Genomic DNA, 21,846 nt, shown 5'->3' with positions numbered 1-21,846 from the left:
AGTTTTACTGGGTGACAACCACAACGCCAAGGAACTGGTGAACTGCAATGCGCAGTTTGCACTTACCAAATCCTCAGTGTAATGTTGTTGCCCAAATATTTCTCTTACATTGCTCTAATGTCCTTGTTGTGTTATTGTGCTGCTCCTCTTAACAGGTGTGCCCATCCCAGGGCCGGAGTGATCCAGAGCCTGTCCTCTGCCTGGAAGCCCAACTCAGGGGAGCACTTCAACAACAGCACAAGGCAATCCTCCCCGCTCTGGACTACCGTGTCCCCCCAGCCCAACTGGGTGTCCCCTCCGGAGGTAGTGGACCTCACTCTGGATGAGGATACTAGACACAAATTCCTACTTTGAGCAACTTGTGCACTGAAGACTTCCTTGCACCCCTCTCCTCCCCCACCACGGCGGAAGCKCTTCCTGAGTATTACAGCCACCACCTGTGACTCATGGGCTGTGTCTCGAATGACACCCTATTTAGTGCACTTTATAGTGCTTTGGTCAAAAGAAGTGTGCTATATAGGGAATAGGGTGTCTTGAGATGCAGCCCCATGGACTCTTCCTCTTCTTGCTGAGTGCTGTTTGTTTTTAACCTACTGTAGAACCTTGTGTATCAAAGCTATTTTAACTAAGGTGATTCCCTGTTCATGTTTTTTTTTAAAGATATAATAATCAAGAGGGCAAGACACTAGAGCAGGTGGAACCATAGAGATGTTTTACAGTAAAACACATAGCAATATTCTCCCTGTCCTGTACCTCATTCATCCCGGAGACTGTCGTACGTATGTAGGTAGGCACTTTGTGTTCTGTCCAGCTGTAACCAGACTTAAAAGCTGCTGCATGAGGGCGGGGCAGGATCAGTGGCTTGAACCTGCTGCACTACAGACTGGTGACCTATTCTCCGACTGACTGGACTGGGCTTTCAGTTGATACTGAATGGCAACTGGTACACTTTCTACAGCAAGGTCTGCCGGCCTGTGACAGGGCTTTGGTGGCTTGACCTGATTCCTACATCTCGATAAGAGTCACTTTTTTTTAGGTGTATGTTAAGATTTGACCACTGGCTCCACACTCTCATTGGTCAAACTACAGTAATAATGTTGCTTTTTACCTTACTTCGCTTACAAAAATATATAGTCAATTATGTTTCATTTATACTATTGATAACGGTGCTGTCAGTGACTCAATGTGTTTAAGACCATAGCTAAATCAAGTTCTAAGCTAGCTAGATAGTATTTTTTTCCTATTCAAGGAAACAAACAGCATCACTGGTCTATGTTCACTTCTCGTCTTTCTCTTCGAGTAGCTAGTGGTCAGACACACAGGACGAGATGAGTGCTGCAGTCCTGTTTGTACTCAAACAGTTGCTGCAGTCCTCTGACATAGCAGGTTGTGTACAGTACTGTTACTGTAAGACAGGTCTGCTGGCTATTGAGCCAGCCCGTTGCTATGGAGAACAGTCTGAAAGTGTCCCAGGTGTCATTCTGGTAGTCAGTGAATGTATGACKCTGCAGTGCTAACTGGATGCACTTACGTGGATTGTGTGTATGTGTATCAGTGTGAATGAGATATCCCTCCTCCTAACTTTTCGAGACCCCCTTCTGACATCTGAGGAAATGTATCWTCCATTGAACATTAAAGAGCYAAGATTGCCTGAATGCCTTGGAATGTGAACTATTTTCTTTCAGAGTCATGTATATTCTTTTACCTTAAAGTGCGGCGGATTTTGRCGCCTCTACAAAAAAGTTATTTTAATAATAGATGTGAATTTACTACGTAGATATTAACAAGGAAAGTACTGGTSAGTGTTGTGCCCATTTGGGGGCTTTATAGAGATACCTATTTAATGTATGAATTGTTTTAACCCTGATTCCTCAGGACTCTACCTGGTTCTCTGGTTTATTGTGTACTCATGCAGTACTTCAGGCCTGGTGAGACTGCAACCACGCCTGGTTAGTTTTTACCAATGGTCTGGTATCACATCCATTTAAACTGCATGAACCTCTTGGTCTCTATCTCTTTCCCTCATTAGAGGGTTATATTGAAGCATTCAATTCACTCCTGCTGGTCACAGAAAGAGAAAAGTCCTCCTCGACACCAGGAACTGAACCAAAGTCTAATCCAATTTTTGTCAACGAAAGACTTTAAATCCTTACAGACTTGTGATATTTAAGCTTTTGACAGCTTTTATTTCCCTTTTGCATGTGTTAAATTATTTTGAGGTCTATGAATTTGTTCTTAAGTTGTTTAGTTGATTTCAAGTTGAATGTGTTAACATCACCCTCCTCCCAGAGAAAAATATTGTGTAAATTAGATGATGACATGATTATGTTGGAATTTCAGTATCACCATGACGGTTTTCTCCACTGCATGCAGCTAGCACTGAAATGTACCTTTTTATTCCAGACCTATTCTCTTGCATGCAACACCGCTAAGCCCATTCTTGTTGTATAGCTCGTCATTATGATTATTGTTTGTCAGTTAAGACATTGCTCATGCCTTTTAGGCTTAGTGGATTGCTTTCTGTAAGAAACTATGGCAGCATCACTCAAGTATGGTTGCGCATACCATTGTTACATTTTTGTCCTCAAGTCAAACATTGTTTCAACCCGCTCTCAGTAATTTAACCCTTTTGTTCTGTTTAATTTATTTTACTGTCATTATTTTAAATTAACAAGAAATGAGTGTTAATATTTTGCAAGTCCCGGACTTCTTTGAAATMATGTCTGTAGAACAAAAAGGAAACTATTTTAAAATGAAATAAATATAGTATTATTTAAGGACTGTGTTGATTGTGATTTTTTTTTAAATGTAATTCCCATGGTGTCAATACTGTTGGGTTTGTCAGTGTCTTTGCCTTATCAGAGTGACAAAGGGATGATGTTTCTGCTTCACTTATTACTTGTCTCTGATTCAATATCTGTGTAGAGCAGTGTTTCCCTCATTCAGTACCCCAACAGCACAGAGAACTCCCTCTCTTCATGAACAATATGACCCTCACCCACAAAGGGACAGGGTCAGAGGTCAGGCAAGGGGGACCGGCGCTGTGCAATCTGCCTATCCCTAACCTCAACCCTGGAGCCCTTCTGCCATCTCTGTTAATCCTGAGGCCACCACTACAGCTGTATGCTAATTCCCATGGCTAGTCCCCTTGTCATTGGTGAGTAGAACAATTGCTAATAGATATTCTACTAGTCTAGAAAATCAATTAAATTGTTATGTGCTGGTAGTTTAAGGAACTCTGAAGGAGGTGATTGTATATCTGAGTAGCTGTTTGTTTGTGCCGTTTTCATTGAAATTGTGATTCTAGAGTACACACTTGACCACCAGAGGGCCCTATCCTAGTAGAAATCAAAACAAAATGTTCACAGAGGTAAGGACCATCGTTAAGTACCAGTAAGCGAGTCCTTGAAATGAATGGTAAAATACTAGGTTATTCAATATGTTGTAAACAATCCACAGGCTTATATCGCATATTGCATGTCACCATTTACCTTCCSCTACCCCCGCCATGTCATAGGTATGAAAATGGTGTTGACTTCATTTCAGCTAACTGCTGCCTGCTGGAGGACTACCGAGCTGTAACTGCATTGAGTTCGCAATTAATTTCACACACCAACGATCGTAGCCTACACACAATATTAAACAAAAAAGTCCACCGTGTACTTGCTTGACTCTGCAAATAAATTCAGAAGTTAATCTGTGTGCAGGAATATCCTTTTATCCAAAGATAGCTATGTGATTGGGGCTTTTATTCCCGTCAGGCTTCCGAGATCAGTGCAACGCTATTTGTGTCTGAATATTAATATTTTGTACCAAAAATACAAAATTAACCAAAACTCTCAACTGGTGTCGTCTGTCTGATTTATCTGGGCAACAATGCATAGGAATGGTTTTCCTTTTTTTTGTTGATTTGATCAATATGACCGTTGTGATTACTTGTCACACTAAGTAAAGGGTCAGTTTGATAGTGGGGGTGTGAAAGAGTGTTGGTCAGTCTCTCAGTCAATATGATATGAAACTAAAGGGTAAATTAGGTTATATCTGTGGCTGGAGCATGACTTCCATAAAGGCCTCGACAGTCAGACCGCGGGGGTGCAGTATAGAGCTCAGGGTCCTTTGTGCAGGACCATAGGGGATTATAGTGMTGGGTAGGCTAGGCGGTATTAGGGTTGCCACTGAGTAGAGAATGATTGAGTTTAGTGACCCCCCCTCCCCTCTCCATCTGTTCCCATGTCAGACTTGCTCAGCTCCTGTCTTAATTCTGGTGGTGCAGACTGGAGAGTCTAGCCAGGACACCATGGCATGACAATATCCTTTCAAATAATAGGCCTTCAAAAATGTCCTGGAGTACATATAGGAACATGACACAATGTGTACATTTTTAGCAGTATAGTGTGTTGGTATGAAAGAAATGCAATGATATTCAACACTGGATGGATCTGAGCTTGATTGACTTGAGTAGATGTCCAGAAGACGGACATCCCCACCTCTTTGTAATTCACAAAACGCAAGTCGCTGATTTGATTGGCTGTCCCGTGTGCCACAGGCAGAGGCTTACTAAGAGAGGTGTTCATTGATTGGTTCGTTCTGTCTTTGTATGCCAGGCAGCTGAGCACCCTGTCCGTTTGAATGTGCAAGGATTGGAAGGGACCATTTCCATGGACCATCTGTCTCACAGGCTAGCGATACAACAAAGGACCCAGGATGGTGTTAGTACATGTCGGATATTTGGTTCTTCCCGTATTTGGCTCTGTAAGAAATAGAGGTAAAGTTATGTATTTATTATATCATTTTTTCTGTATTTTCTCGTTCCTGTATGATGTAAATATTAAAGCTAGCTGCCATCTGCAGTGCCAGAGGCCAAGCTAATAATGCTAGCCAGCCAGCTAACGTTAGCTGRTTAGCTAGCCAGCCTGCTAGCTCASCTTCGCTCGAGCGAATAAAATCTGGGTTTGCAGTAACGTTAAAGGTTGTAACTAATCGAACAAGGTCAAACGAAATAATCTACTTGTGTACCTGATGTAACTATAACGAATGCGTAATGTTTGCAATCCTCTCTAGCTTGAAATTCTTATTGTCAAAGCCAAATGTTATCCTGTCAAGCTAACTAACTAAGCAAAATGGTAGTTCGCCAGCCAACAKCGCTAGTTTATCTGGTATGGGCCARCCTGGCTGAGCCTGCCTTACTATTAGGCTGATAGACGCGCGAGGACCATCAGTAGAATAGTCAATTTTCTTACTAACAGTACAGTAGGATATGGCTAGCGGAGTCGTTTCTACCAATTTGGCCTACAGTACTCTAAGGGTAAATTTGTTTTACACCGTCGACTAATACATTAACAACTAGCTGTTGTATTTACTCGGATCGAGCAGCTGGTTAGCGAACATCACATCAGTGACATCGATTGTTTACCCTTATGTATTGGTTTTGGCGAGTGACAATATAGTGTTAGTGTGTGTTGTGTGGGGTTAGTTGACTTCAGCGAAATATTTGGTGTAGGTAGCTTAATGTTATTGGCAGAGGCTGTACTTTAAGTCGGCTTACCAAATCCCRAATTTATATACATTTTKATTATGCAATTAACTCCCGAAAACGACTGCCACATTCAATCTGAGCTGGTTGGCTGACGTTAGGTGTTTTAAAATGCACTGCAGTCTAGTGACGCGTTTTCTTCTTAGTAAACTATAGTACGGTCAGAAACGCTATCCCGTAGCTTTGTAAAAAAAAAAAATATATATATATATATATATATATATTCTCTCAAACCCGAAACCAAACCCCATGTCTAGTTTTGAGCTATCAAGCTAACGTTATATATTCCAGGAAAAACACGAGCACAACTGATTGCCTTTTGTTTCGCTCGATTGCAAAGACCATACTAGCCAAATCGACCAAAATAAGTAACATCCTCGATATGCAGTAAAAGGCTATACTAATTATGTAATAATAATAATATGAACGTGCATTTTAAGAGACATGCAGTAGCACCAATGATTTCATTGTGCTTTTATTTGTGTTCTTTTTTCCTGTTCCATAGTATCGAGGCTGGCGCTACATTCCGCATTTCTCAGACCTTTGTCCCCTTCCATTGTGTAGCTAACGATCATCTGCTGCTGTCTGCCGTAGCCTCTGCCTGTTCTCTGCATCTAGCTGTATTGTGAACCCCTTCTTCCTCATTTCCTCTTTCCATCTGAAGACGACATTGGCATTAAAACCCGAGTTCTCCCACTCATACCGTATCCTTCTGTGTAACAGACTAAAGAATAACACCTTCTCTAGAAAACAGTTTGTCTTTATTTAAACTGTCATGTTGCTCTTTAGTAAATAACCCATTGTAGCCTTAGACCTATTACTACAAAATGTCATTGTGATTCTCCCATTCAGTGTGGATAGACTACATTCTGCTGTAAATCTCTGTAAAGTGGATACATTTTGACCCCTTGGCCCCTCGATTAGATTATAGCCAGGCTTGATCGAACTTGTGGATAGCTGTCTCCAGTCATCCCTCTTGAATCTAAGGTGCATTGTACCACCTTGCATTTGTCAGTTGGACCTGATAGCCTGTTTGAAACAAATCACATTCATTCCCCCTTCCAAATGCTATCATCCTAATCACAATTAACCAATTGGACAACTGGCTGCAATAAATCTGCATTCTAATTTGCATGCCTTTTCCCCAAATGATCCTAAATTGCCACCTTTGATGGTCCATGCACCTGTTCTAGTGGCTAAACGGCCAGCCATAATCCTATACGTGTGTACGAGCCTTTGTCTCTTCTAATTGAATGAACCCATTTAGTTCGTCACAGCGGATCGGCGAGACTTAACTTGACTTGCTTTTTAATATTCCCTTTGTGATCCACACTCATGCTAAACTCCCCAGTCTCAACACCTCCACAGAATGCTATCCATTTTACAGGGATGTGTATATCCTGCACTGCTGTAGAACTCCTTTTAGAATCAAAATGTCTTTATTCTTTGGTTGTGGTTTCTCTACCTTGTATTAGAACCTAATGCATGATCATTTTTTATTACTTTTATGTTTTCACATTGAACAGCAGATTCCAATGTAATCTTGGTGTAGAGATGTCCCTGCTGTACTGAAATGTGCTGTAGCATACACATCTACTCATTGGATGCTGCTTCTGTTCTGTTAACCCTACAGAGCATGGTCGGGCCTTGCCTTTAGTCTTTATTTGCATGTAGTTATATTATTATTATTACTATTATCACACAGTGCCACACATACTAATATTTTCCAATAAAGACTTGTAGTATTTTTCCTAACCTTCAGTGTGCTTTTTGCTGATTTCCATGTGTGTGTGTCCCCACCACCGTGCCATCACCAAGGCAGTCCCCCCTCTCTCTCTCTCTCTCTCTCTGTGCTCTCATCTCTCTCTTGTGGAGGCACTTCAAGGTGCTGATCTCTCCCTACTCCCAATCATAGGATTAGGGACAGTCAAATCACTTGATCCTACTGGGAAAATACATTTTGACTGAGACATGGGAGGCAGGGATTAATGTTGGAACCATAGTCACCCCCCCTCCAATCAATACACATTCCATCTGTATTTGACTCTTGTCAGCTGTAACACATTGGTTGTTTACTGTAGTAGTAATAGTGAGCTAAATCTGTTTCTTCCTTTCATCCTTTTTTGCCAGTCTCGGTTTGTTTTTTAAAGATCGTTGTAATCTGGTTACAAAAGTGTTATTCCGTATATGCACCATATGTCGCACGCAACTGATGAATTTGGCGTTTAATCTTTTGCAAAATAATGAATCTTGAATTGGTGTCTTTCAGAAACTGACCAGGACGGGAGATTTTGAGTTTTGTTTTGAGGCTGAATACACACCTTGAAGTTCCTCTACATGACACACAACATAAAACACTGATTTAAATGCTATGGAGGTTATGCCGGTTCTGTTSACTTTGGTGTTCTTGAAAATAGTTTTGACACAAGTGGCACCAGCCATTCAATAGCTGTACAGACTGAGTTGGTCAACATAAGGCATTTCAATTGTTATATTTGCTATATAAACTAGCAAATGGATAGACTTGCCTGTATCTCAAAACTATGCAAGTGAAACTTTTACTTTGACAACCCTACAGCGCAAGGAACAAGTGAAGTCTTTACCTTGACATATACACTTAGATGCATAATTCTCTCTTGCTTCAATATGGAATGGCACCTAGCTGTTCAGGTGAGCTAGATCAATCAGCATCAAACTGAACTCAATTAGCAAAACACCTTTTATACGATGAGTGATACTGTATTTAAAATGCATTTGAACCGCTCAATACACTTTGCAGTAAAAGACAGCTCAATACACTTTGCAGTAAAAGACATTGCATCCAACCCTAAGTCGGTATAAATCTGTGACAGAAGCGTAAAATCTCAGTGAGTGGCCTTGTTTTACCTTTTGGATAATGTCCAAAAGTGACTTCTGTGTGTTTGTATCAGTTTTATACACGGACGAAGTTGGATCCGATTTAAGTGCAACTTGAAAATGGCCAAATATTTGTACCAGGAAAAGGTAAAACGGGTCGCTTTTGTTATGTCGGCTAGCCCTGTTTGTTGATGATAGAAATTTAGGCTAGATTGTGTTAAATTTGGTCTACACACGACCAATTAAATAAAAGTCTACAATGATAGTGCAGAGCACTTTTCGATAGTAAACTGCCCTCGTTTAATGGTCATCATGTTTTTGGGAAAACCAAATAACCTAATATATCTGGCTAAGGTTTATAGCCTTCCTACCTAGCGCACACAGGTAAAGGTTATTGTCACCGCCTTGTTCTTCAAACACTTACAAGGTCATATTCGGCAGTCAATTACAAATTATTCAACCCTACTCTAGTGTTCTATGCAAGCAGCCGCTTTAGACTTAACATGTGTATTCTAATCATGTGACGAAATAATGCACAAATCACTAGGATTGATATGCGCACCTTATCTTACTATACTTTAGTATGCACCGGACACCTACATCCATAATGAGTTACAAAACTTTTGGTACTTTGGGTTATTTATATGTAAAACATAAGGTGTTTCTTAGCTACCCCCTCAACCCAGTTTCCAATTTCCTACTAAACCCTGCACTTGGGCACYTTACATGCCATTACATCAGATAGACCTAGGTACTAAGTCCTTCATGATTGGTTGATAGCTACTGCACTGATTAGCCTACACATTACCTCTTCACCCCTCTATTTGTGCACTGTAAAGTAATGGGATGCTTATGCTGCCGAGGGAATGGGGTGTGTAGTGTAGATGGGGATTATGTTGGGGGGGGGGGGTAGTAGCAGTGATTATAAAGCTGCAGAGCCAGCCGGGTTGGACGTCAGACTGCTGCATTCATGGGTGGGCAGGGCTACAGGCTTGTCAGTCAAGAGGGGGAGCGATGCCGCAGCCGCACCATGAGGGAGGGGCTGGGTGTGTGCGTGCAGCTCTGGAGGGTCTGAGCACAGATATGCACCAGTCAGGAGATTTGCAGCCCGAGCTCAGCACAGAGGTATGAGCAGACAGACAGTCAATAATAGGCTATAGAGGCCGTATGCTGCTCAGTCTGTGTCAGTGGTGCAATGTGTGCCAAATAAGGTGTAATTCATGATTAGAGTCATCAAGGGTTCTCTCCCAAGGAATGTAAGAGGGGTGCTCGCACACCTTGTGGCAAGTGTTCAAAACTGAAACAATCTCTTGAGTCCCAAGGGGGGCAGTGCCCCCCCCCCCCCCCCCCCTCTCAGCAGCAACACTTTGTTAAAAAATACTGGGGACAACCCTGTCATCATAGGACACATCCACCCTGAGATGTTCTTATATCCAAATCTAAAAAAATGTATGATAATGTTTCTCCTTTGTTACTGGGGTCAGTTTAACCGTTTGTTATTGAGGTCTGTAATATAAGTAGCATTTGGATTTCAATCCCAATTTTCTTACATTTATGAATATTGTAAAATAACATGCATGTAAAGCATTCCGTCAGAACGGAGTGAAAATGCTTTGAAATGGCATCCTCTGTTCCACCAAAGCCAGAAGCCAACAGTTTTTTTTCCGCTCTACTTCCTCAGCCAGCCAACACAATTTCTCCTCTTATGGCTGAGGTTCACTGGGTTTCCTGTGTCTCAGGGCAATATATACTGTAGCAAAAGAACAACCAAGCAGAATATGTCATCTTGGTTTGTGACTAGAACATTCAAACTGCTTTGAATTACGTAGGCTATGATGTAAGAGGGGGGGGGGGTTATACAATTTTGAGTTGATCTGAAGTAACCTTTTGGTTTGTAATTTAAATAGTCCAACCACTGTATCAGATACATTCATTTGTCACTTGAATTGGTTACACAATGTGATTCAACTACCAGCAAAAAGTATCAAGTACACCTCTGTTGATCATAATCATTAGAGGCAGTGCTACTTGAAATTCCCCTCTGAACAGTAAAGATAATGATTAAACCCTCTTGTCTCCGCATCAAATTAGAACAAAGTTGCATAGCTGTTTTATGAGCCATTTATCATTTATGGAGTTCAGTAGTATCGTTTTATTGTCACAATAATAGTCCAAGCACACAGCTTGGGTGATTCCTCACGAAACTATAACAAAAAAAGAACATGACTTTGGGGATTTTCACAATGTATTCCATAGAAGGGTCCTTTGGAGGAAGGATTGTTGACATATTTGACATTTTGTATCTTAACTCTTAATTGAGAAATAGTTCATTGAAGTTGGAATATTTGTGACATTTTGGCCTTGCTCTGGCCTCCTTTTACGACTTCATCCGGTAGGTGCTACAAAGCAAGAATTGATGTCACATGAAGCTTTTCCGCTTGCTCTGTAATATAAGTAGTATTTTGATTTCAATCACAATTTTCTTATGTTCATTTATGAATATTATAGCATTTTTCATTTGMCAATTTTTTTTCAATACATTGTTGAACATAATATACTCTACAGGCATATAAAAGTTGAACAAATGTCACCTATATGTCAACTATCCTTCCTCCGAAGGACCCTTCTATGGAGTACATCAAATAAATAAAAATACTTTGGCTTTTTTGTTCTGGCTTTGTGAGGAATAACCTGCTTGCTGAATAAACTAGGACGGCATTAAAGATGTCCCTATATGGYGCCTGTCCTTTCATAGTCAGTCGGTGGGTCTTTTATATGAGGGCTGCGTGTCTGAGAAAGAACTACCCCCCCCCCCAGACCTTGGTGTCTGCTCCCCGGCTCAGACATCTGGGGGGGCTATAACGGGGCCTGAAGGAGCAGCTGCCTCCTCACCACACCTCCCTTCTGTGTGTAATGGATATTGATTGTTTGGCTGCGACCCAGCAGTGTGCTGATTCAGCAGGTTGGCCAGCGCTTCACAGCTCCTCCTTTGAGGAACAGAGACAGACCGAGAGGCGGCATTAACCCGGGGGTGATACATGGGGAACATATCATCAGCAGCGTGCCTCAGATGGAAGTGTAGGATTAGCTACAGGTCTGCACCTCAATAGTCTAATTGTCTGTATTGGCTTCCTCTTGTGTCCTTTCCTTCTAGCCCAGTTCTCTTTCAGATCTGTGTGAAGGACGGTTTCCCWAAAGCATCTTAAGTTCATCGTTAGAACCTTCGTTGGAGCGTCGTTAAATCTCCGAGCTGTTTGCCAAAACCATTGTTATTAACGTTGCATTTAAACGCTCGTAATCTAACGCCTGCCTCAGACCACTTGTAGAGCGCTAAGTGCGTTTTTAAATGCTTTTTTGCCCTCCCGCATGACTTCATACACAGATGTCCGCTAAACATAGAATCACTTTGTTTATCCGTCTCTGACAGCCGATAACTTCAGAGTAAAGTTMACTACATATACAAAGTTGCCAATGTCTTTTCAATTGATACAAACAAGCGACATATTAAAATAGGCATCAAATGAAAACCAAGATGACTGCATTAGACTATTTAGGCTATAAGCCTATTTATTCAATCATATTGAAATACATTTAATGTTCAATTGTGTTCTATTTTGCTACTTGTAGGCTACTTTCTGTAATTTGTCTCAATATWTTTCATGAAGTGTAGCCAAAAATGCGGGCAATGATGTGCCAAATCGGTGATTTTGTGAATTTTTATTGGGTAAGCATTAGAATAAGCAACCTCAATCTATGCAGCCTTAGGTGGTAARATCTCTCCAGGAGCTGATCCGTCTAATGTTAAGCTATTATTTGAATGGAGAAAGCTGATCCGAGAGCAGTGCTTCCTTTCTTTCGATCTTATCAGTATAGAAACCCCCTCCAACGACGCACTTAGCGACCTTTCTTCGTGGTGTTTTGGGAAACGCATGTTACGTCTTCGGCCGTTGTAGGAAAGATGCATCATTAAAAAAACTTGTAAGCTTAAGTTCCATCGGGAAACCGGGCCCTGGACAAGTGAAAGCAATTTTGGCATGTCTATCTGCCATGTTGTGTTCACCTGCCCTGTCATTCCAGATCAGCGAAGATATAAGAAAATGAGACGAGGAGAGGACCCCACTTTAGACTATTGAGTCGGACCCCAAGCGGCTGGTGGATCTATCAGTTGATCCCATAATGCCAGGCTKCATAATGAGAGAGGCCTATAGGCCTAGTGCTCAGAGGTCTGATGGTAATACTGCAGTTACATCTCACAGCTGGAGAGGCAGGTAGACAGTGGCTGTATTCCTTGTGAATAAGTAGCATGTTGAACGTTGAAACTATGTACCGCCACACCACGTTAAACATTCTCATACACTGCAACTCCGTACCATATGAAAATCTATGTTCATTCAAGGTGCAATTAAACCCAGGGTACTTATTTCTAACTTTTATACAAACCTACTTAAGCAAAAGTCCACATCAAACCTTGAAATCAAAGTTAGCTGATATTATCAGAGACCTGCACGAAGTCCAAATCAAACTAAAGGCCAGTCGGTCGGTGACCAATGAACCCCCCCCTCACTCCCAGCTGACTCTGTAGAACGGCAGGATATGAGCTGGATAGTTTGGCTCTGTCTGGAGGTTAAAGGTCGCTCCACTTTGTCTGTTCTTCATCTGCTCTTTCACCTGTTTTGTGTTTTCTTCCTGGGTGAGGTCACTTTCTGTTTTCTCTCTGTGTATAATTGATCTGTATGATCTCGTGTGTGTGTGTGTGTGCTGGGGGGAGGGTTGTCAGTCTGTTTCTGAATATGTTTTTACGATCGTGTCCTGACTGTTGGTTAAAACTCTGTCTGTGTGCGTGGTTTTGGTTTCTGTCTGAGAATGATTTGTACGTCTCCTGTCTGTTGTCAGATTGTTTGTCTGATTTTGTGGGATTGTGCTATCATTAGATCGGTCTGTGGCCGGCAGGTAGCCTAGCGGTAAAGAGCGTTGGGACAGTAACTGAAATYTCGCTGGTTCAAATCCCCCGAGCCGATTAGGTYAAAGATCTGTTTTGAGGTGACTTGAGTAATACACTTAACTATAATTGCTTATGTAAGTCGCTCTGGATAATAGCATCTGCTTAATGACTAAAATGTAATGTAAAATGTCTGTGTAGTTCTGTGTGATGTTTAATTGAGTGTGACTGACTCCCTCTATCTGTTTGGCTGTTCACTGTCTGTCTGATTGGTGTGATCACTCAATCTTTCTACTCTCTCTGGCGTCTTCTCTGATTGGGTGAGTGTTCTCTTGTCTTGGTTGATCACTCTGTCTATTCTCTGGGTGGGTGTGATTCTCTGTCGTCTGATTGGCTGTGTGTCTTTTCGGTCTTGTCTTGATTGGTTGAGGCCTACTTCCTCTGAATCCTGATTGGGTGCGCTTGTCTCCCGCAGGAGCACACTTCACCAGGCATCAGCACAGCCATGCTACCTCCTGCCGACATTTTAACCCGGCGGCCCCACAGGCTCCCATCTCAGCAGAGTTCCCCCTGGGCCATGCCAGCCAGCCCCCCCAGACTGGCCTGGCCCCTCACCTGTCCCCAGCCCCCCACCAACCTCCGGCCCTGCCGGCCCCCCCTCAGTTCCAGGACGTCCAGGGGCCTCCGTTTCTACCTCAGGRCTTACACCAGCAATACCTCATCCAGCAGCAGCTTCTAGAGGCGCAGCACCGCAGGATCCTCCCACACTCCCGGTATGACCACACACTTTTTTAAGTTCACTCTTCTAGACACTTTGACATGCTCAGTTAAACACACTCTTGGATGCTCATTAAGACACACTCTTTGATACACTTTATCGCTCCTTCTTTCTCGCTCTCTCTCTCACACACACACACACACACGAACAGACATTAGAGCACTACAGCCCCTCCAATTTCCAAATGCTAATGGCTGTAAATGCCTCCTCCGTGCAGGCGAACGCAGGAGCGCGTTCCTCTGAACCCTCACAGGCTCCGCTCGGGGTATGACTACTCCCCTCCCCTCCACGTCCCCCAGCCAATCGGCCAGCAGCCGCGCTACCTGGCCGAGGGCACAGACTGGTGAGTCACTGTTTGAAATGAAACCGGGAACCGTGGAGACGTTAAGTCATTGTTCCACCGCCACGTCTGTCTGGCATTAGTGTGTTTGTTGATTTAGGTGTGTCTCCACCTGCCTGTAGGAAGCACCTCGGGAGTGTTTATGGCTTTGGGTAGTTACTCATAAGAACGGATCTATTATTAGCATACCCGTTCCAAATCCCAACCTTAACAATTTGGGAGGTAAATGCTAAACTGAGCATAGATCATAGCTCAACTGTCCTGCCGTTCTTGATTTCTTGTTTTTTTCTTTTTGTGTATTTTCTTCCACTTTACATTTGAAGTGTTTTGACATTTTTACTGCATTGTAAGGAGCTAGTAACATGAGCATTTCGCTACACCTGATATATCACATGCTAAACTGTGTACGCGACCGATAAAGTTTGATTTGATCATTGTTCATCGGMCACTTTACAGAAGCGGTTCGCTACCGTGAGCTGCGTTGCTAGCCCGGTGCTCGAGGTGCCAAAATATGAAATTAGCTGAAGTCTTGAGCGGCCGCTGTGCGTGGTTGACCAATGAGCAGAGTTAATCTTGTCAACCAATCAAACAATGTTTTAATGACAACATTRGAGCTGACAACAACCGGGGACCTGGTCTCTCCTAACAGTAGGCCGATGTTCTTGCGGTTCAATTGCTATTTATCGCAGCCTGTCTGTAAACGCCTTCATATTCTGTGTTGATGTTAATCCAGGTCGCTCACTGTCCCTCTGTTCGTAGGGACCTCAGTGTGGACGCTGGCCTCTCTCACCATCAGTACCAGCTCCAGCAGCTTCCACAGCACTATCAGCATTACCTGGCGGCATCCCCCAGAATGCACCACTTTCCCAGGAACACGACTTCTGCTCAAGTGGTACATCAATGACTTGGCTGTTTTTGTCTGTCTCTGCTTTGTTGTATTTTTTTATTTTTTATGTCTATCTTTATTGTTTAGTGTCTTTGTAGATCTCTGCTTTAGCTTTTTCTTTAGACTGTGTGCTGCCTGTTTTGGGGTCTATGTCGGTGGTTTGTCTGTCTGTCTCTGTTTACATCTTTTGTTCGGCGTCTGTCTTGCTGTTCTTTTAGGTTTAGGTTTTTGCTTGACTTCTGTCCCGTGCTGTATGTTTGGTCATATCTTCCGATGTTCTGTGAATGACTGGAGTGTTTTGTGTGTTTTTCGACAGGTTGTGCACGAGATCAGAAACTATCCATACCCCCAGCTACACCTGCTGGCTCTACAYAGCCTCAACCCCTCACGCCACGCTTCGGCTGTACGAGAGAGCTACGAGGTGAACGTCCATCTCTAGATGTATCCTACCCTATTCTGTTTTACTGTGTTCTATATCTGTTGTTACTAGTGTTATACATGTTTAACAATTTAGCTTTAACGGCAAAGCCTTATCTGTTCTATATCCCGTTAGCAGTGCACTTGTAATTGCAAATGCCTCGTGAAGTTCTGTCTAAAGCCTTGTTCTCCTGTGCCCTAGGAGCTGTTGCAGCTTGAAGACAGGCTGGGAAGTGTCAGTAGGGGAGCGGTTCAGACCACCATAGAGAGATTCACCTTCCCACACAAATACAAGAAGGTGAGGAGGCAGTTCTTTCAGCTGCAAATATACACACTAGTGGAGCTATATTGCAAATGTCTGAGACCAAGAAGACATCCTCAAGGTCTGTGGGCTTTACAAGTCTCAGACAGGCGTACCTCACCACTAAAGCATGATTCCAAATCACCTCAACTACACAAACTCGTCATAGATACACAAGCACAGGTTAGCATTCTGTGTGGTATGATTATGGTGCTGTATACAATCCAAGTAAAAAATAAAATAAGTATGTTAAAAAGCAATGTCGCTTACTTCTGAAGACTTTTGTCTCTTTAAAAAAAAAAAACTCTCGAGCACTGATGACCCCATTTGATTATAGTCTGGATATGTCATTCGATTGGTCCACAGAGGAAGCCTCTGGATATGAAGATTGGTGAGAAAGACGAGGAGACTGACGTGGATGAGAAATGTACCATCTGCCTGTCGATGCTGGAGGACGCAGAGGATGTCAGGTAATGACTGTCAGGACCCTCCGAATAATGAGTAGGCTGCAACTGATATGCTCCCAAAGGTGATTTGTTGTGTCCATTTCTGCGTCTCGTCAATCAATAACCTTTGGGAGCATATCAAATATCCCYAACCAGTGTGATGTGTATACCGTATATTTCTATCTTTCAATATATGTGAATTGATGACCAGACGATTTACCTTCCTCCTTTTCTTCCCCTCGCCCGTCCAGGCGGTTACCATGCATGCACCTCTTCCACCAGGGCTGTGTGGACCAGTGGCTGGCGACCAGCAGAAAGTGTCCAATCTGCCGCGTGGACATCGAGACGCAGCTCCATCCTGACAGCTGATGGCCCAGGGGGTGAAGCCTGACGGCCTGGCTGCTGTCAATCACCCTGGTGTGTTTCCTGCTCCCATCCACCCCGGCCCTGGTCCCTCCTCACACGGGTGCTTGCCAAATGTCTCCAGACGTCATGTGACATCACCCTCTGACTCACGCTTTACTGAGCCAATCCAGGATTACTTACTGCACGAGAGAATGGAGTCCCTCTCTCTCTCTTTCTCTCTCTCAATAAAAGCACATCCCCGGCAAAAAGACACACACACACACCACACACACACACACACACACACACAAACACACACAACAGGGTTTAGCTAGTTGCTTGCTGGAGGTGGGGTGTTGTTGCCGTGTGTTTGTTTGTAGGTAGGGGAGGCAGGTGTGTGTCCTGTTTCCTGTGTCTTTGTAGCATGTTCTTAAAGCCATGACATTAATGTACTGAGTGATTAACACACTACCCCACTTGCCAGCCAGCCGGCCACACACACACACACACACACACACACACCTTGCTTATTCTGCCACAACAGGAATCTAAATCAATCACGTAAAAGTCCTGTCGCCATGTTTGCCTACAGATCATTTGTGGTAGTACAGTAGCAGTATCAGACACAGCAATACAGTAGTTGTACATTTGCTTGGGACTGATGCTGTCATCAGTGTCGGGACATAATACGACTATTTCACCGCTGCCATGTTGGCCTGTCCCAATGCTTGGGTTGGCGTGTGTTTGAGTAAATAACACAGGTGAGTGAGTGTTTCACCAAATMAGTTATGGTATCGCTTGACCTGCCGCAGCACGGGTTAACGTGTGTGTTCCGCCCCAGTGTGTGGGTTTCAGTGTGTATTTAACCAATGCGTGATCATGCGTGACAAACTTAAAGTGCGGGTTCAAGTGTGTGTTAAAGGGGAATATAGAAGTTATAGAAGTTAGATTAACGGTGGTTTGATTGGAGTGCTTGTAGAATACAAAGCCAAATAAGGACTTTAAAAAAAAAATGCAAAAAAGAAATGTAGTAAGACCCAATCCCCCATCATGCACTGCAGTGACTGGGTGAGGTGTGGGGCATTCTGGGTATGCAGGAGGGTTAGCTGCCCTGGAAACAGCGACTCTGTGCCATCCCCTCCTGGCGCAGGCGTTATGGCTGAGCAGTGTAATGAAATGCATGTTTCAATGTTGGCTTGGGCTGTTGTGTTAGCGTACAAAAAAAATTACAAGGGGAGGGGGTTGTCTGTGCATGACTTAGTTAATCTGAGCTGTGACTATCTTTCTCAACACTAACAAAGAAAAAAGAACTGAGCACCACGTCAGCGGCTGTCCCTGACCTGTAGCGTGTGTTCATCCTGCCCCTTTTTGGTGGCAAACAAAATGGAATCCTATTGTGACGTTTACCTTAATGCCTAAAGAACAAGCACACGTGATGATAGATATAGCAACAACCTCTTTCTTTGGTATTGCATTTGCGTTGGTTTCTGTATATTTCGGTATATAAACACGCAGTGTTTTGGACCGAGGGAGGAGCTTAGTTGTTGAACTTGTGTTTTTGTGTGACAGATCTCCCCTCGTTGTTGCTATGCTGGTTTCTATGCTGTATTGCTAGAACAACAATGTAGAATGTTGTGTGATGGGGGCAGTATCCACAGTGCACACGGACAGAGGGAGGGGGGGCAAAATAAGGGTCATAGAACACTTTTATTGTGAAAAAAAAGAAGGATTTAAATGTTGATAATTTATGTTTTCCTTTTGGTCTGTTGCCCTGTGACGTCTAAGTCAACGTGCATAAACACTACATAGCAGTGCCAATCCTTAAAAACCTCTCTGTCATATGCATTGTGGACTCAGTATTGAAGCATTAGGAACAATGTAATTGCCCTGTGGACTTAGTTGTGAAGGATTGGGACAGACCCTTACTGTCCTGTGCACTGCCAGTGTTGATACTGCCTCCTCCTTTTAGTGGAGTTTTCTATGGGATGTTTTGATAGTTTACACAGGGTGTTGTCAGTTGAGATGCCTTAAGTATTTAACAATCATAATTTATTACTAACTGTAGATATCATGGGTACATATTTAATTTTATATAGTTTTTGTTTTGTTGCAATTTAAATCAATTTATTTAGAAACAACAACAAAAAATGATTTACCTCATTTTTGCGTTGTTTTAAATGGGAATGCTCCGCATGCAGTTGTAATTTTCCTGAAGAAATTAAACAAAAAAAGCCCTGCTGTTTGATCTCTCCCCGAGCCGGCTGTGCTATGTTTACTGTCCCGAGCTGTCTAGCCTGCTCTTCTCATGTGGTGCTGTGGATATCTTGGTTACATTCCATTCAATGCAATTTTCCCTTATCCCCTATGCTGTGACGTAGTGGACAAACTGCAATGAAGTGAAATGGTTTTTAATTTGAATTGTTTTCCTTTTTCTCATTTTGCACTCTTAGTTTTAACATGGGAACCCTCTCACTGGCATAACAGTTCACGAACATAGATGTATTATCATCATTATTATATACTCTGTCATTTCCAGCTCCCTGCGTCTCATCCTTCCACCCTGTCTGTTTACAAAGCATGTTCCTTCTCGTCTTTGTCATGGGATATTTCTCCTTACCTCMTTTCCAGAAAAACATGTCGTTTTGAGTCCAACAAGTGCCTCGCTTCTAGTGTCAAGAGATATTACCGTATGATTTAAACCACACTCACTCATTTACCCAAYATCCATGTCCAAATAGTGTAGAATGTTGTCTTTCCTCCCTTATTCCCTCCTTTCTCCCTTTAAGGTCACCACTGACCAACCTGCAAGGTGAAATAAATATGTCAGCCCCCATAAGTGAAGTGTGGGATCATCCGGTGGCGTGGTTGGCATATTAATGCTTTCACTAACCAAATAGATCTGTGGTTACCTTATGAGAGAAATGAAAGCAGCTATTTAGGAGTATTTGAACATAAACCAGTTTTTCTCCTTTTTTTTTTTTAAAGTTAAACTCTAAATCGTACCTAATCAGATCCATCCTTTAAAATAACTTTGTTTTATAAAAAATGTATGAAATATTTGACCAAAACCTTTTGTAGAAAGAGGCACGCTTCACTGTGTTCATCGACGCTACACTAATTATTCCCATCTTTCCTTTCCCTTTCTTTTTTCATGACCGTCCATCCCTCCCGTCACTCGGAACCCATCCAATGTTTCCCTTCACAATCCTCTCTCAAGGGAAACCAAGAACAGAGGATCTCTTAAAGCACAAACTAACTAAAAATGCATGTTTTTCTCAGGTTTGGATATATATGTATATATATTCTCGATGGTAMATAAGTATATGGTGAAAATATTTGCAGATTACACTAAGAATAATACAAAATAATTCATTTTGCTGCTGCTTGCATCTGACAAACAAACAACTGAAGAAAAGAGAAAATATCCCAAAAACTGCCAGTGAAAGGGCAACCACCACCTTTGTATGAGATATCTGCTGTTTTAGCTGTGACTGCGCAATGTTTTTCAATATAGGATATTTTATCGGAGAGTAGAACTATTTATCATTAATATTAAAGCAATAGCTCATTAATGATGAGTGTGTTGATGAAGAWCTGGATGAGCGTATTGTGTAAAATGTTAGATTCACATTTGGTGGAATTTTGTACTTTATTTATTACTACTAATAATGATTTAAAAAGTTGCATCGCTAAACCCAAACTGTTCCTTTATTTTTTWTTTCAATTTCAATTTTATTTCAAGGCTTGTATATTATCCTTTTTGTATGTGCTCTTTTTGTAATAAATTGGATAAAATGGAAGGTGTATCATGGGTGTGCGTGAGTGGAGGCTAACTTGTCTCTAGAAGACCAGCTAGCCATGCCTCTAAATGTTTTTCAAAAAATACTTTCATTGAGAATGTCAACATCATCAGGATGGAGATCATGTCTCAATCATGTTTTGATTTGTTTTCCGAGGCTCCCTTCAAAGTAATCAATCTCACCTGCAGCTGAACACATCTGACAAAGCATCTAAAAAATATGTTTTCAGAAACAAGTGTTTTGAATAAGCAGTACAAAACTGTATACACTTAAAAACTCATTTGCAACATGTCATCCCTAATAGGTTCTTAAAAATTGTGGCACGATCATGTTACCTGACCTTTTGACACTATTGTGTTTTAGCCATCAAGTCCAGGCCATTTCCTCACGTAGTATATATTGAGTCCAACAAGTCCAATATATATATACATACACACACACAGAGACACTATGACATATTCAAAAAATATAGTAATAAATATAAACATTTTCTGTTCGTGAGAGCATGACTGTGTTGAAGCAATAAAAAACGTCCATGGGAAAATGAAATGGCTGCTCACATCCAAACTCCACTTAGTTTACATCTCTCCATCACGAAGATGCTTGGAAATGGTCCAACATACTGTGAGGCCTTTCCTGCTCGGCTGTGCAATTGAGCCCCGAGGCTTATAGTGTTTGATATAGTGGAGAACTCTCAATATGAGGTCTTTAGTACTTTGGGTAGAGGACCCTGAAGATCTGGCAGTTCACTTTCTTGGTGTCCAGCCACTTCCCACACAGGAAGATGGTTATGTCGTTGGCCGTGTTGGTGACCTCCACACAGTCCAGCTGGGACTGAGTCCAGCAACTCCAGCAGGAAGCGGTCCGTCTTGCCACGCTCAAACAGGTCGCGGAACTTCCGCCGCAGCAGTTGGAGCCATAGATGCTAATGAAGACGTTGGCATCGGTGCCCACCCCCTTCTCGTTGCTCGTGATGATATCGTACTTGATGGTTACCAGTCTCCGGGCCTTGCTTGCGAAGCTCTCGATGGTCTTGGTCACAAACTCGTCCCTCTTCAGGGAGAGTGGGATCAGTGCGTTGCAGATTAATAGGATCCTGGGACAGGAGGGATATGAAAAGGAGTGATTCTCTCTTCCACAAGATGGAGAACTTGTGAGTTTCCACACAATATGTTTCTAGCTGCAGGATTTTGTACCCTACCGAA

The 21,846-nt window shown here is 42.5% G+C and overlaps 2 protein-coding genes and 1 pseudogene across 8 annotated transcripts in view; 2 read left to right on the top strand and 1 right to left on the bottom strand.

Annotated features, from left to right (window-relative positions):
- The window catches only part of LOC111963809 (protein ARK2N), a 39,865-nt gene extending 37,088 nt beyond the window's left edge, over positions 1-2,777 (top strand). For all 4 annotated transcript variants that reach the window (XM_070443532.1, XM_070443533.1, XM_070443535.1 and 1 more), the window contains one exon: positions 156-2,777. In XM_070443532.1, the coding sequence (XP_070299633.1) occupies positions 156-354 (199 nt within the window). In that variant the 3' untranslated portion in view covers positions 355-2,777. The remainder of the gene's footprint in view (positions 1-155) is intronic.
- A 1,506-nt stretch (positions 2,778-4,283) lies between these two features.
- LOC111963805 (E3 ubiquitin-protein ligase ARK2C-like) lies at positions 4,284-20,645 on the top strand. 4 transcript variants are annotated; one of them, XM_023987341.2, is made up of 9 exons: positions 4,286-4,765; positions 6,039-8,203; positions 13,804-14,101; positions 14,324-14,449; positions 15,206-15,338; positions 15,649-15,753; positions 15,952-16,047; positions 16,417-16,520; positions 16,748-20,645. In XM_023987341.2, exons 2-9 carry the CDS (start codon positions 8,155-8,157, stop codon positions 16,863-16,865), a joined length of 1,029 nt encoding a protein of 342 aa, XP_023843109.1. In that variant the 5' UTR covers positions 4,286-4,765; positions 6,039-8,154; the 3' UTR covers positions 16,866-20,645. The 4 variants fall into 4 exon arrangements, with proteins under 4 accessions (XP_023843110.1, XP_023843108.1, XP_023843109.1 ...); XM_023987342.2 differs by lacking the exon at positions 6,039-8,203 and having other exon boundaries at positions 4,284-4,765; positions 15,964-16,047; XM_023987340.2 differs by lacking the exon at positions 6,039-8,203 and having other exon boundaries at positions 4,285-4,765; positions 15,955-16,047.
- LOC111964468 (lipoxygenase homology domain-containing protein 1-like) overlaps positions 19,968-21,846 on the bottom strand; it is a 53,955-nt pseudogene continuing 52,076 nt past the window's right edge.

This window comes from Salvelinus sp. IW2-2015, linkage group LG5 (genome assembly GCF_002910315.2).
Source record: "Salvelinus sp. IW2-2015 linkage group LG5, ASM291031v2, whole genome shotgun sequence".
NCBI classification, from domain to species: domain Eukaryota; kingdom Metazoa; phylum Chordata; class Actinopteri; order Salmoniformes; family Salmonidae; genus Salvelinus; species Salvelinus sp. IW2-2015.
The sequence above is the reverse complement of the archived record's forward strand: the minus strand, read 5'-3'. Positions and strand labels throughout refer to the sequence as shown.